The 15,933-nt window shown below is 36.5% G+C and overlaps 1 protein-coding gene across 1 annotated transcript in view; it reads left to right on the top strand.

Moving 5' to 3' along the window:
- The window catches only part of Pdcd4 (Programmed cell death 4), a 44,807-nt gene that overhangs the window by 10,237 nt on the left and 18,637 nt on the right, over window positions 1-15,933 (top strand). The window contains exons 2-6 of the mRNA XM_017617983.1: window positions 10,320-10,568; window positions 10,615-11,033; window positions 11,167-11,613; window positions 11,748-12,175; window positions 12,405-12,544. Of these exons, the coding sequence (XP_017473472.1) occupies window positions 10,676-11,033; window positions 11,167-11,613; window positions 11,748-12,175; window positions 12,405-12,544 (1,373 nt within the window). The 5' untranslated portion in view covers window positions 10,320-10,568; window positions 10,615-10,675. The remainder of the gene's footprint in view (window positions 1-10,319; window positions 10,569-10,614; window positions 11,034-11,166; window positions 11,614-11,747; window positions 12,176-12,404; window positions 12,545-15,933) is intronic.

The following is a 15,933-nucleotide window of genomic DNA, read 5'->3' as shown; positions in this document are numbered from 1 at the left end:
TTAGCTGTGTTTTTTTTTACACACATATACCTCTACACTTAACGTGTAAAAAAACAATCATCGATAATTTCCATTTCAAAACAAGTAATTTTGTTTTGTAAAGTTTGTTGCTTAGAGCTCCATAAAACTTTTAAGCTCAGATACGTATGCGTGTAAAAAAACGCCTATTATTTAATTTTTTGCTTTTTTATTTAAATTTTTTTTTCAATTTTCAAGATTTTATTGCTTAAAAAAGCAACTATATTTGTAAATTGTGTTTACTTTTTAGAAACTGTCGCTAAAAGACAAGCAATACCACTAACAGGTCAATTCTGGCATCTGCCTTTCAACTCACCACAGTCTTTCGAAAGACACAAGTTTTTCGTATGAATTATTTATCTACTCCGGCTACTATCTTGAAAGTCTTTTCGTATTTCGACAGATAAATTGAAAAGATCTGCTTACGAGGAGGTATTAGCCTTATTCTGTTTATCTTTTAGCGAAAAGTTTTCTAAAACTAAACGAAATTAAAAAAATATGTATTTTTTTTGAAAAAAAAAAATAAATGAAAAATATTTATAAAATGAAAGTAAAAAAAGAAAAGATTAATCAAACTGTTTCTAACATTAAAAAAAAATAATTTATTATTTTTAGCTGCAAAAAGATTAGAAAACTTTAATTGATTAAATAATTGTACCAGAAATCGATCTTTAACACAATTTCTCTCACAACGAACATCAGCAATTGAATTGAACATAAATCTTAAAAAGTTAAGTAAAGGTTTTTTCTTTACTTAACTTTAATTTTCATTAAATCAACGATCATACTGACTCTGGAGGTTTTTGAATTTCTGGGAACTTATCTAAGGTCTTGATCGCTAATATATATAAAGTCACATATGTACATATATATATCAACAAGTACAAAGTTTGGTACAAGTTAAGTAATATTGAAATCAATAGTGGCAACGACACACGCGGTATACTTGTGGCTGTTTGTTAGCCTATGCAAATATGTAGAGTGGCGCCTAGTCTGCGCTTTCCTCGTACGTCTCACCACCACGCAATTGCCGACATGCGACCAAAATATGCGTGTGCTCTTCCTGGCAACGATCCATTTGGCGCGCGGTTCATGCCTGTTTTCATTTAAGATATATCAGAAAAATAAAACGATTATGTGCTTTGAACATACATAACATAAAAGAAACGCTGAAGGTATTTTGTTGCACGCAGGCTTAGTTGTATGTTAGGCTGGCGTTTTAATTTTGTTTTTTATAACATAATAAATTTGACAGCAGCAAGCTCTTAAAAAAATGACAAAAGCTTGAGTTTTTAATAACTAAAAACAAAATATCCTCCCAAAATTCCTCTAAATGTTTATAAATCGTCTCAGGGTAAAATAGCGAATATTAATAAAAAATTAATTATAATAGAGCGTACGAACATTTTGGATGACTTGCTCTAATTTTTGCGACGCTACATAGTTTCATTTCCAAAGCGCAACATCCCCGCCAAAAAAAAAAATCCGAAAATGGACCAGAAAAGGAAAAAAAGTGGATGATGTGCGGATTTTTTTCCGTTTATCGATTCCATTTTCGGGCTTTGATGATCCGTTTTTCCACTAAGGTGGCAAAGTACGCGTCCGAATTTGTGATATAATTTACGCTATTTTTTTTTTTTTTTTTAATTTTTCAATACGCTTTCCTTCTGCGTTGATACTTACCACTCAAAAGAAGGTATCAGTTCTGTCTTTTTTTTTAGTGTACGCATAACTTTGACACGTACCGTAATCTTTACAGTAGTGCTAGTGTCCAACATGTAGATCGTCTATAGAGTTATAAATATTTATTAAAGTTTTTCTTTTGCTAAAATTATTTCAGTAACTTTAAATGTTCTAATGCGGTAATCACGCTATATACATATCGCACGCCGTCTTCAAAAGAGGCACAACAAAATAATATATCACTTTGTGATGGTACAGATTCAGCGCAATTAATACAAAGAACAGGTATAACAGTAGTTTTCTAGTTAGAGAATATAATCATAAAGAAAAAAATATTTGATATTAATTTGGGAAAAATCCTACGAATTGATTTATGCAAAATAACACGTTTTTTTTCGAGGTAGTTCTCTTGAAGAGGGTGTGCGATATACATACATATCGTCGATGTTATTGCAAAACCGCCCATCGACCGGTTGCAAAACCGCCTAAATCGCCATTGTGACAAAAATGAGATTTGCTAACCCTGAACTCCAGGCATCGAGAATGAAACGTTCGATACTCCTACTAAAATTGAGTGCCGTAGGATAGGCGGTTTTGCAAAAACATCGACGATATGTATTTTTCCTACATACGTACATATGTATTAGTTACCAGGTTTCATGCCTTAAGGTACGACCGCACTGAAACTGCAGCGACGCGACACTTCGCTCAAAATTTTTAATTTATTTGTGTCAAAACCTTCCAACAAGATGGAACGTGCGCAACATATGCATTTTATTATTTTTATTTTCTTGGTGAATTCTTCTTGTTATGTTTCTTTACATAAAATTTTCTTCTTGAATGAAATGCATGTGAATATTCACTCAGAATTTCTTCAAGTTAAAAAAAAATACGAAATGTTATGTCGTTCCGCTGGGTATAACGCACTATGCGGACAGAACTGCGCGACACCACGCTGGGGGACATTTTTCCCAGTTGGTCAACTTGCCGCGCAGCGTCGCGTCGCGTAGCTCCGCTGCAGCGTAGCGCGGTATGCTCCATAACACCGTCTCCACATGCAAACATGTTTTGCCTACCATTTGTCATTTTTTTGTTTTGCCTGACATTAATTTTATAAGAGACAATATTTTTGCGTGGGCATTTATATTGATAAAAACATTTGTAAGATGGCTATTTTTGCCGGATTTAATCAATTAAAAAATTAAAAAAAAAGCATGCTATTTCTCACCCAAGTACATAATAACAAATATTTTAATAGAAAACAGCTAAATTTTATAATAACAATATCAATAATGTTGCCGCCACGAAGCTATCGCGCAAATGAAAATGTAGCTGTCAAACTACCAAATTGCTGGCAATATTTATCAAGATAACAGTCTGATAATTATTGCTTGCCAAGTTTTTGCCTGACAACATTATCAAGATAAAAAACTTTTGCCTGTGGAGACAGCAAGTAAGAATCCATGCAAAGAGTATTTTACCGCGCTGCGTAGTGTCGTGTCGCGTCGCCTAGTGCGGTCGTACCTTTAAAGTTAAAACACAGCACTTTGTTTTTGACGCGTGTGGTGATATAAAAAGCGCTTGTTAATTTTATTGTAACCGGTTTCTATCTGCCATTGATTGCCATTCGTTATCCAGCGCCATGTTCGCGCTCTATTGCCTTTCCTGTTTTTCACTCCCGATTTCCACCCTTGTACGCGCCTCTGAGAAACTTTTTCGTTTTCTATATTCCAGGCTAATCTTTTATATGCTCAAATATACATATCTACATACTTACATAATATGTATACTATGTACATACATATATTTATCTATGATGCGTATATAAGCTTGTATTTATTTTGATTGTTCTGCCTTTTCTCCTTTTATGCATACATAAATGTGTACATTAGGGTGGCCAATTATTTATTTTTCAGTAACCCCCACGAACAAGAATATCGAAAATAAGCGAGACCAGTGGGTCATTCCATTGTAGCTGCTAGAACGTTTGACTCCAGAAACTGCTCAATTGTGAACTATAAATACATATATAGGTACATATGTGTGTCAGCGAAAGATATCCAATAACATTTGTATGGATTAATACCAAAATCGAACAAATAAAGGCGTAATGACTTGTTCATCCATTTCGATCAATAAGTGCGCAATCAAGAAATGTTTTTAGTTATTTCAAAAATTTTATTGATTCCTCGCTCATTGTTATGTTTTCGAGTAATAAACGAGCTAAGAAGATAAAGATGACGCCCTTTGTTATCGTTTCGGAGGCCAAAAGAAGCGCACAAGAATACTCACTTTGCCCTCTGTTAGGAGCTCAAAAGAAGTGCTCGTCCGTAAGGATAGGCAATGGTAAAAAGGAGTATGAATAAAATGAACAAGGCTCTGAGAAATATGGCTATATTAAGCTACTGCTCGCAAAGTAGCGATTTAAGATTAATATTCAGATGATTCATATTTTTTGCTGTTTTTTTCTTAAACAAAGATAAATAACTAATGTATTACAATTCTTTCAAAAGTTCTTTGTAACTATTATATAATCAGCCCTATCGCCAATTCCATTTGAATAAATCTTTCCCATAATTTAACATGCTAAACAAAAACAAATTGGGAAAATTGTTTTTGTTTTGCTTTATAATTTTTGGGAATATTTCTTCATGTGAAATTCGCGAAAGGGCCGAATTTTCATACCAAATTTTTTTGTTTTACAGCCTTATTATCTATCTCGAACGAGACGCATCACGAACGATTCATCTGCAAAATAATGCTTCAAAAATTAGTTCGGCAATATTATTACGGCTGATTTAAACGTAACCGAGACGATTATAACGTAATCGACGTAATACGAACGATTGAGTCCCTACTAAAATTGCAATCAGAGACGGCAGCGTCTTTGAAGTTTTCCATATATTTCAAAAGTTGATTTCTGATCTGTGTATTTTTGGACCACCCTAATGTACATACATATTTGGATATGTATTTTTGTTTTATGTTTATTTTGCCCGGTTCAACCTTGAGAATTTGTTGTTGATATTTTTGCTTTCGTTACATTTTGTTGTATTTTCGTGTTTTGCTTTTGTTGTTCTGCTTTCTGATAGCGCGTTCGCCGCTCCAAAATAATTTGCGTCTTATTAATTTACCTTGTTGTTTGATAACAGCGGAGGTACACGAGTACTTTGGTTTTGCACAAACCGCCTATTTTACCTTCTCTCATCTCTTCCAAAGTGTAACTTTTGTTTTCCTTAAACTTTGTAAGGGGTTTTTGTTAGGCAGGGTGTGTCAGTCCTTACTCATCGCTACTTTTCATTTTTCTTACCCTTACATACAGTGGTGGAAAAATAAAAAGGCGCACGACATTTTAACAAATTTTTCCTATTTTTCTTTAGTTAATTTAATACTCATTATTTTTTTTTAAGAATAGCTTATTATCTAATAAAAACGATATAAATTCATATTTCATACTTTGTCCAAAAATTATAAAAATTCTGCAAACTTGCATCTAAATTTTAAATTTTTTAATCAGATTTTTTAGAATTATACATATAAGGTTTATGTTAAAGCATGACCAATATTTTTATAAAAAAACTAACAAAAAATATTTAGCTTGCTGGTTTCGAGTTATTTTTTTAAGTGCTCTATGTATTTTTTATTAAGTTTCCAACAACAAAATACACTGAAGAATAATAATTTTTAACCGGATAAAGAAATAACAAGGAATGTGTGAATAGCCTAATTGTTAATATTTAACAAAGTATTCCACAAGTGTGATTGAATTTGACATTGCTCTCAGAAGAACTATCCTATAAAGTCAAATTGAAAAAAAAAAAAACTGTTTATGAATTTTAAATCGCTTTTTTATATTTTTTGGCACTATAGTACCTTAAAAGAGAGCCTACCTGAGCTGTCAATCACACCTTGTTTAATACACCTTGATAATGAGCAATTATTTTAATCTCGAATCTCGCAATCTTTATCTTTTACCGCAAAGAAGTTTCATTTAAAGATTCAACATATGAACACTTGTCTAAGTAATTGTATTTTTTGTTTTACTAAATGAATGGTGAATTGCGCAGTATTTTTAGCATCCACATTTGCAAATCTCCCCCGTCTTCCTATCACCTGTCACTTGTAATTGCGTCGTCGTGATGTGTCGTTTGTATATATTTATAGGTACGACCAGTGTTACCAGCAAAAATAAAAAAGCTAAATCGGCCAAATAAAAAAGCTCAAGGGCCCAAAAAAAAGGTTAAAAAAGTCCAGCCTTTCAGACTAAACGGCGAAGTTGATTTCTATTTGAAAAACTGTTTAACTCGACATGAGTGCTTCAAAGCACGCCTTCACCGATTCAAACACGAACCGGAACCCATATGCGACTACTGCAGAGGAGATGTAATAGAAGACGTCTTTTTTGAGTGTATGCGATTCGACAGTACCGGATGCAAGCTTCGCAATATATCTGGCGAGACTTTCACACCTGTGTCAATCGTGGAGGCTATGCTACAAAGCAGCGAAAAATGGTCGGTGGCATGTGACGCAATAGCAGAGGGGTTGAAGGGGCTACGGCAAAGCACTGGCGACTAAACACCCTTTCTCGCTAACGATGTAGTGCTTGACGTCATTTCCGTGGGGTGCGAAGTTCTAAGAAATAACATGCTTTTCTTGGTTTTATAGGGACACTTGAGAGTTCCTGAAAAAAAGTTTAAAATATAAACAGAACGAGTTCGCTGAGTAAATTTCGTCGGATGGAGCGATGCCTACGGATGATATTCGCTTAACATTTCGTCAAGTAAATCTGAGCCGAAACAATAATTTAGTGCAACCACAAATATTGTGGAGGGCTGTCCTTTAAAAAATCCTAGTTTGGAAATAAGAAATCCCAAATCCCGAAGCTAAACGACAAATAAAAAAGCTGGATCTAGCCTCAAAAAGACTAAACTGGCAACACTGGTTACGACTACATATTTGCTACATAGAAAAGCTATGAAGAACCTACGAACGTAATCAATTCGCTCACAGTTTTCTTAAGTGTTTCAATGCAAGTGCAGTGTTTTATGTTTTGTGGTAGGTCAGTTATGAGAGGTGAAAGCTTGAAAGCTTCCTATGTGACTGATTAAAAAAAAAAACATGTGCTTATGTATGTAAATAAAAATTATATTGCGTTTGGGATAGTATTAGATACCGTGGGTGACAAAATTTATGGACTCCAAATAGAAAATGACTGACTTCCAAAACGTCAATTGCTTTGCATACGTACAAACTAAATGTTCCATAACGCCGAACTACAAAATATTGACAATGTATACTTTTCACAAACGCATCCGAAAAGTTATCGAAACGCAGCGCACGAGAAATCAGCGCATCAGAAACATAAACAAAGTTGATGCTTCGTTTGTTATTGGTTACCATTGGTGTTTTAAAAATGCAAAATTTATAAAAATTGTTCATTGATTATTAAAGCTGTTATTAAAGCTGTTTTTGGAGTATATTTTTTTATGTATGTATGTTGCCGCATAACTTTGGGCACGTCACCGATTTTGATAATTCGTTTTTATTGGAAAGGTAGTGTCTCGGTAATTTGGTTTAAATCTGATCATTGGATCATGAAGAAATTACCGGTACTCTTAACTTTTTATATGAGAATTGAAGTCGGGTGTGTTTTTTGCTTAAAAATTACTTATAAATAATTAACAAAAAAAAATGTATCACGCAAAACAAACGCATTGGTCCCATTCTACTCTGAAAAATTAACGGTACTCTTAAAATTTTATATGAAAATTGAATTCGGTTGTGGTTTTTTGCTTAAAAATTACTGGTTTTATTTTATGGCCCAAGACATTAGAATGTCATTTTGTATTTGCATTGGCAAGCTAGTAAATTCTTTGCACATTTGCTGTTATTGACAAATAGTGCACTTGGCAGGTAAAGTAAAAATACAATTTTTTTATGAACTGACAGTCGCACAAACTGGTCAGTCCGCGAGAATAGACGGTTGAAATAGAAGTGGCGATGCACTTCTAAGGCCTTAAACTCGAAAGCGAGCATATGTATGCATATGCATATGTACAGTCATAAAAATAATATGTTCTTATGTACATATATTGTAGATAGATGCATAGAATGTAGTTAAAAACAAACCTTCAACTAGTACTTTGGCTCCGAGTGCATGTCGGCGCATAAACTGTGTATGCAATGGGCAGCCCGTCAGTCAGTCTGTGGGCTTCCATACACGCATACATACATATGTACAGATGTGCAACCCGTCGCCCTCCAATCACAAATGTGACTATATACCTCAACTATTGGCAGTTGCGTTGGAGCACGGGACGCGTTCATGAGCTATGCATTTATGTACATGCAAACATGTTTAGCATCCAATACGATTCAGTGATTGTGTTGTAAGTCAAGATAGCCAGATTGCCTTCGTTCGCTTGCTCGCTGTTGGCAAGTATCAAATGACGTTCGGAATCGTTAGAAGATAGCTGGGATTGCTTGGTTGGCTGATTTTGTGATTCTTTGGTGCATTGAACGCGNTGGTCCCATTCTACTCTGAAAAATTAACGGTACTCTTAAAATTTTGATATGAAAATTGAATTCGGTTGTGGTTTTTTGCTTAAAAATTACTTGTTTTATTTTATGGCCCAAGACATTAGAATGTCATTTTGTATTTGCATTGGCAAGCTAGTAAATTCTTTGCACATTTGCTGTTATTGACAAATAGTGCACTTGGCAGGTAAAGTAAAAATACAATTTTTTTATGAACTGACAGTCGCACAAACTGGTCAGTCCGCGAGAATAGACGGTTGAAATAGAAGTGGCGATGCACTTCTAAGGCCTTAAACTCGAAAGCGAGNTGTCCGCGAGAATAGCTTTTGAAATAGAAGTGGCGATGCACTTCTAAGGCCTTAAACTCGAAAGCGAGCATATGTATGCATATGCATATGTACAGTCATAAAAATAATATGTTCTTATGTACATATATTGTAGATAGATGCATAGAATGTAGTTAAAAACAAACCTTCAACTAGTACTTTGGCTCCGAGTGCATGTCGGCGCATAAACTGTGTATGCAATGGGCAGCCCGTCAGTCAGTCTGTGGGCTTCCATACACGCACTCATACATATGTACAGATGTGCAACCCGTCGCCCTCCAATCACAAATGTGACTATATACCTCAACTATTGGCAGTTGCGTTGGAGCACGGGACGCGTTCATGAGCTATGCATTTATGTACATGCAAACATGTTTAGCATCCAATACGATTCAGTGATTGTGTTGTAAGTCAAGATAGCCAGATTGCCTTCGTTCGCTTGCTCGCTGTTGGCAAGTATCAAATGACGTTCGGAATCGTTAGAAGATAGCTGGGATTGCTTGGTTGGCTGATTTTGTGATTCTTTGGTGCATTGAACGCGGCGACTACGTAATAGTGCCTTTTGTTTATCTAGGTTGGCCTTTGATGATGCGTAGAGTTTTTAAGCTGTGCAATTCTTGACTTGTACGACTTACATAGTTTAAGGCCATAATGTAAAGTAACTGTTTTGTGACAAGGTTAGAACGAAGTACATATATGTAAGAGTAGTTTTTTTCTATAAGTTGTACGAGTATTACGCGCCGGTGCATATATGTGGTATGGCGAAGTACCATGAGTGTACTTTGATAGATCCGAAGAAGCTATTTCAACCCGAAATTTACCTACCATATTACGACGGAAACGAGTAGTCACCACCAGACGGCTGCGGAGACTGCCAAACACCAGCGCGCCAATTGCTTTCAACAGCGACGAAATTAGTTTGATCATCAGGAAGGCTAAAGCTTCGAAAGCCAATTTTAAGGACAGTTTGAGAATTCGAGAAACCTGTCGGCTATCTTTCATTTCTCCAGTAGTTGCGGTCTTGTTTCTCTCGTCATTCATACACCAAGGCGTCAAGGCACTTAACGTGAAAAGGACGCAAAAAATCGCAGCCTTAGAAAAAAATCAGCACTGTCAGTCACACTGGACCAAACATTCACTCGCTTCAAACATTCCATCGCTCAGATCTTTCATTACAAGGAACGTAATACTTTTGCCTGAGCAGGCTTTAAACCGCATTCATTGACAACTTTCGACCTATGAATACCGTGATCGGAGCCCAATCTCCACCTTCCTCGAATTCAATCCCAATTTAGAGAAAAAAACTCGTTTCCTGAGCCTACCGTTAGTTAAATTTATCAACTTGATCTAGGCGGGGCTTAGTAGTAACACTACACATCAACCACAACAACAAACTTTCGCCCCGTGACATACCCAACACACGCCCGGCTTGTGAAGGTTCCCCACACGATAACAACCACCTTTTCTCATTCAGCGAACACCTTTCTCCACCCCGTCGAATGAGCACGTTTATTGGTATTACCGTTAGGTGAGATTGGCGACAATACTTAATGGATCCACTATTTAGGCAGAATTTAGTAGAGCAACAACAACAATTTTTTCCATATATATGTAATTCTTAGGTTAATTTGATTCTCGAATACATATATGTTCACCTTTAAACAAATACAATTCTCTAGATAATACACTCCCATCTATAATTATGTAATTTCCAGTAGTTTAGCCAAAGATAACCTATTTTAATTTCCTTTGCAGTTGCAGCGCTGGATTCCTAAAACGCTATTGTGAAGCCCTGAAGGTTTTGGAGATTGTGAGGTTACTGATCTTATTGCAGCTTTTGCAAACTCCACCTTTAAGCGCATTTTGAGAGTTATAACGATATTTAAAGCACCTGCTATAAAAGTACAAGTCCTTCCGTAAGAGTGTATGCATTGGAGTGAGTGAAAGATTGCGCGTTGTGTGAACGTCGTTTCCGTTTAAACTCTGTGACAAACTTGCATACCTACATACGTGTATACAAAAATATTAATCATTGTATCTACAAAAAAAAAAACTAACGTAAAACTCAGGCGAATCTTAGCAAGCGTTAAACTCTATTTTGGTAGTGAAAGATGGAAATCGAAACCGCCCAACGAAATGGTAATGTGGACTCGCGCGATAGCTCCGTGGAGCGCGAACTCAACGAGGACGTGCAGGCTGTTGAGCTAAATGGCTCGTCTGGGTCACCGAAAGGCATGAATGGGCACATGAAGAAGCCCTTGCCCGTTGGAGATGGTCATGATCGCATCAAGCGGCGTGCCAAGCGTCTCATACACAGACAAAATAGTCGTGGCGAGACGAATGGCGCTGCCAGTGCAGCACTCGCTGCGGCCGTTAATGGCAGCGCTGGCGGCTATGTGGTGCCACATCGTCGCTGGAAGAATAGTCGTCGGTCGCGCAACGGCTACGGACGCGGCTTGCCGAAAAAAGGCGGCGCTGGTGGTAAGGGTGTTTGGGGCTTGCTTGGTTCGGAGGCGCTCGAAGAAGTGTATGAGGATGAGAATGATCCCAACTACGATAGCGAATGTAATGATAAGAATATCGAGTTGCGTGAAGTNGAAAGGCGGCGCTGGTGGTAAGGGTGTTTGGGGCTTGCTTGGTTCGGAGGCGCTCGAAGAAGTGTATGAAGATGAGAATGATCCCAACTACGATAGCGAATGTAATGATAAGAATATCGAGTTGCGTGAAGTTATTCCGGAGTTGACACCGGAAGAATTCTTCAAATTAGCTGAACCAATTGTATTGGAGTATTATGAGCACGGTGATACCCATGAGGTGGCTGTGAGCTTTGACGAGATACTTACCGGTCCGCTGCGACCATACGTGACAAGCGTTGTGGTTGAGATCTCAATGGATCATAAGGATTCGCAGCGTGAAATGACATCGGTATTGATATCCGATTTGTATGGACGCGTCATAACCGCGAAGGATATCGAAAAGGGTTTCGAGATTTTGCTGGATAATTTGCCAGACTTGACACTGGACACTCCGGAGGCGCCTACCATACTAGGTATGTTAAGTTGAAATGTGCTGGTGTTGCTAAATGCGACTTTGACCACAGATAGTGTATAATTGTTTTCGCGCTTATTTTCGCTTAATTTGTTTCAAATTAATCTTAGCATCTTCAAAATATCACTTTTTCAGGCAATTTCCTAGCACGTGCTGTCGCCGATGACTGCCTCCCACCCAAATTCGTCACAAAGCCGACCGATCTCGATGCGCAGAGCCAACATGCTGCCGCTGCTATACGTCGCGCTGACACCTTAATGCACATGAAGCAGGGCTGGGCACATTTGGACAATGTTTGGGGTATGGGCGGGCCGTTGCGACCAGTCAAGACCATCACCAAGGAGATGACATTGCTATTGAAGGAGTATTTGTCATCACGCGACATACAAGAGGCACATCGCTGTCTACGCGCACTCGAAGTACCACATTTCCATCATGAATTGGTGTATGAAGCCATTGTCATGACTCTCGAATCCCTCAGCCAGAATACGGAGGAGGCCATGTGTGAGCTACTCAAGTCGTTGGATAAGGCATGCTTGGTATTGCCAGCCGGCATGGAGCAGGTGTGTAAAAGAGTTTTATTTTTTTAGATTATTCTAGAAACTTTTATGGCCGGTAATTCTACAAGGCTTGATATTCTTCAGAAAGGCTGTTTGTTAAGTTTATTTTGATCGGAGGCTTGAATTACAATTAAGAAGTGAAAACTAACCAACTTGTCCTTTATATTCTTACTAATAATTATAATTTTGTAATACTCATATATTTATTATGTTTACATTTCTTTTTGGATAGGGCTTCTTGCGCGTATTTGACGATATGGCTGACATTGTCTTGGATGTGCCACTTGCTTATATAATATTGGATCGCTTTCTAGAGCGTTGCAATCAAGCTGGTTTTATAACTGAAAAGATTTTAAATAATATGCCCTCTCGGTAAGTGTGCAAATTTCATTTTTTATATATGTACAATATAAGCTAAATAGGTCGCTAATCATTAGTTTGCAATTGTTATACAATTAATATTAGTTTGCAAACATTGCGTATTGAATATTAGCACTTATGTTAACCTCTCATTGTATTATTAAATTGATAATGTGACTACGCGTACATCTGGTACTACTTTCAATTAGGTGCGATAATTATTTATAGGCCGCCCGAATGCTCCACAAGTCAGTTGGTGTTATCAAGGTTTGCTGTAAATATTTCTAAAATACCTATGCTTGATTTATGCCCAGTGAGAAAACCTATTGATTATGAACTGCTGACAATCGCGGTGCTACAGTGTACTATTTTGGGTATTTTAATCTAAAGTTTTACTTATATATTTGCCAAAAAGGGTTTCAAAATGCTGGAGTGAAGTTTTCAGTTAATTAAGATTTTTGTGAACCCAAGATTTGAAAATCTGCTAATTGATGTTAACATTTTGAATACACATTGCCAGTTCTTAACTAGTTCAATTTTTTTCCTGCAGGGCGCACTCACAAATAACACAATCGGTATATTTGTTGGTTGACCCACTTCAAACTTGTATAGGTATTAAATGCAGCTGTTATTCTTGAACATATTTATGATCGGCCTGTATTTTTTTGTTTGTTTATTAAGTTTTTTTTTTTGCGCGCCACTTGGATGTGTGCACATAAATTTAAGGTACTTTACTATCTAATGAATAGAAGTTAAGGCGACAAGTGAAGGTTTATATAAAATGGCAGATTTTTTTTAATACGAGTACTATATGTACATTGTTTCGTCTAAGTGTATTTGAAAAATGTGTGTGTTTTATGCCGCCAGAGATAATTGAGATTTATGAAAGCAAATTGAATATCTACAAAAGTCATGTATGCGATTTAAATAGAGCCTAATTTTTTCATACTTACTCAAATAGAAAGCAGAACGATGTTTATTAATATTTTTTTTTTTTTCACTGAGAGAAATGAAGGCAATACAAGTAGAAGATGCAGTATAATCTAGTTAGGCTAGTTAAGAGACACTTGCAAGAAATTGGATTTTTTACTGATTTTTTTTTAGAATTTTGTTCCAAATTTAGGTACATAAAAATTGAGATAGCCAAGGCCGTGGGTAACAAAATGCTAAGTACGCTAAGTTCCCACGAGCATCGCATTTTTAATGGCGAACTACCCTGTTTACACGACAGATTCGTAATTCAATTTGACAGTTCGTCGTTTTTTTTTACTTCATCGCTTCTCTGATTTTTCCTTATATATTCTTTCAATTTGACAGCTGAATTCGGCAATTTTCCCATTAAAATTACGGATGACAACGAATTCTTTGTGGTTCGGGAGGTAAATAAATCTGAATTAAGGCCAGTACGTAGCTCTCAAGAAAAGCAAAAACTCCATTTAAAATGACGTACAAGAAATGGCTAAGAAATTTTCTTGTAGATTGCAAATAAAGCAAATAAAGGTTGTTTATACAAATAATCGAGGTCGTTTGTCATCCATGTCATGTTCGTTTGTCAAAAGAGATTTTGGGGAGTGTTGCTGGAGTGACAGTCATTGGCCAGATATAAATCTGGGTCATTCCGGTTACGTAGACCCGACTGTCGTGGGCCCGAATTGATCGTTCGCCAGGTTGTAGCAGTTCATAGTGAGAATTCCCCTTCAATCCCAAGATTTTATCCACTTTTCCAATGACTGGTCGATCAGAGCGAGGTACTTATTTGACGCCAACATTTTCGCCACGCAATCGAGCAAACCACTCCTGGGTCTGGAATACTCACTCTCAGAACTTTCGTCTTACTCCACACAAATTTTTCGACATGTTTTTGCAGCGTTTTCATCTTTTTTTTTCTCAATTAAAATAGCATAGTTTTCACTAAAAATGTAGCCTGAAATGTCACTTTTCAAACGCAATTGAATTAGTGTTGCCAGATGTACATATGGGCATCAATACTACATAGTAACAAAAATCCGCCGAGACTTCATATGATCCAATATATAACATTTTTCTTACAAGTTTAGTGAAGTACTATTCTTAACAAATTTATTTTTTATTATTTTTCAGAATATTTAATTTGAACGCATTCCATAAGCAAATAACTATTCTAAATTTACATTACATATGTCTGTATGTACGTGTATGCATATGTATACTTTGTTTTCGATTTCTTTTAGTTGATTTCTAGATTTGAAAACGGTGCGCTCCAGTGCATAATAAAAATCATTTCGTTTGTTTGTTGGCGTTGTATAGCTTTTGTTGAAATGCATTATTAGTACAATTAGCATTTGCACGTACTTAATGCATAAGAAAATAAATTCAAAATACTAGTACAATAAAAATATTTTTATGTGTGTGGGTTTATATTTGCCGGCCGGCCGCCCGGCCGGTGTTTTGCTTTCAATTGTTGCTTATTCGAAAATTCACTACAGCGCCCACTAGTTAATTAACGCTGCTTTACATAAGACCCCCCCGCTGACGGTAACCAATCTGGCAATAGTGAAAAACAAATTGTTTTGTTGAAAAGATTACGTACATTTTTTTATTTTACAGAAGCAAAAAAAAAACATTTATAAAAAGAGTAGCAAGCAGAGTACTAGCACTTTAAAATTTTTATTGAAGGCGTACCTTAATACCTCCTACCAAAATCTGTGAAAAACACAGTTACGAAAAAAAGTGTTGGTTGGGGCGTTTGTGAATTAAAGTAACGCTATATGATGTATGCTTCAAGAACTGGCGTTTTACTTATTATTTTTAGGGCCGGTTACTCAATGTCTGGTTAACACTAATCTGCGGTTAAATATCGTTATCGACGTCTTCGGCTCCATACATATAACATTGTGTCGGTAACGTCGATAACGATGTTTTACCTGTAGTTAGTGTTAACCAGACATTGAGTAACCGGCCCTAAGTGTTCTTGTTAATAGGTGGTTATTAAATTTGGTCAAAACGCAAAATAAAAATTCATAATTTTCACTGCCAAAAGGCGCCATTTCGTAAATTTCTCTTTCGCCCATTTGAGAATTATTCGTTATATTAGCACATATTACATGCATATGCTATATGTATGTTTGTATACATAGAAGAATTGTATTGTTATGTATTCTACTTGTTGTTTTTATTATTATCGCAGCGCGATTGCATAATCATTGTATACATTTTCTGTCTCGATTTTGCCGGCTATTTATTGCTTTGCCATTGCTGTGACTCGTTCGTTCGGTCTCCATTGGAACAAACTCGTCACGACATGGGTGATCATAAGTGGGCGGTGCCAAGCCCATTTTCCAAAATTTTATGATAAGCGTATTTCCTGATAAAGAATTGTTGCAAGCATCAATTTTGAAGAAATTAGCTTCAATATTTACGGA

This window comes from Rhagoletis zephyria, unplaced genomic scaffold, assembly GCF_001687245.7.
Source record: "Rhagoletis zephyria isolate East Lansing unplaced genomic scaffold, Rhagoletis_zephyria_1.1 Rzeph_scaffold_01540, whole genome shotgun sequence".
NCBI lineage: Eukaryota > Metazoa > Arthropoda > Insecta > Diptera > Tephritidae > Rhagoletis > Rhagoletis zephyria.
This window is presented reverse-complemented; position numbering and strand designations above follow the sequence as displayed.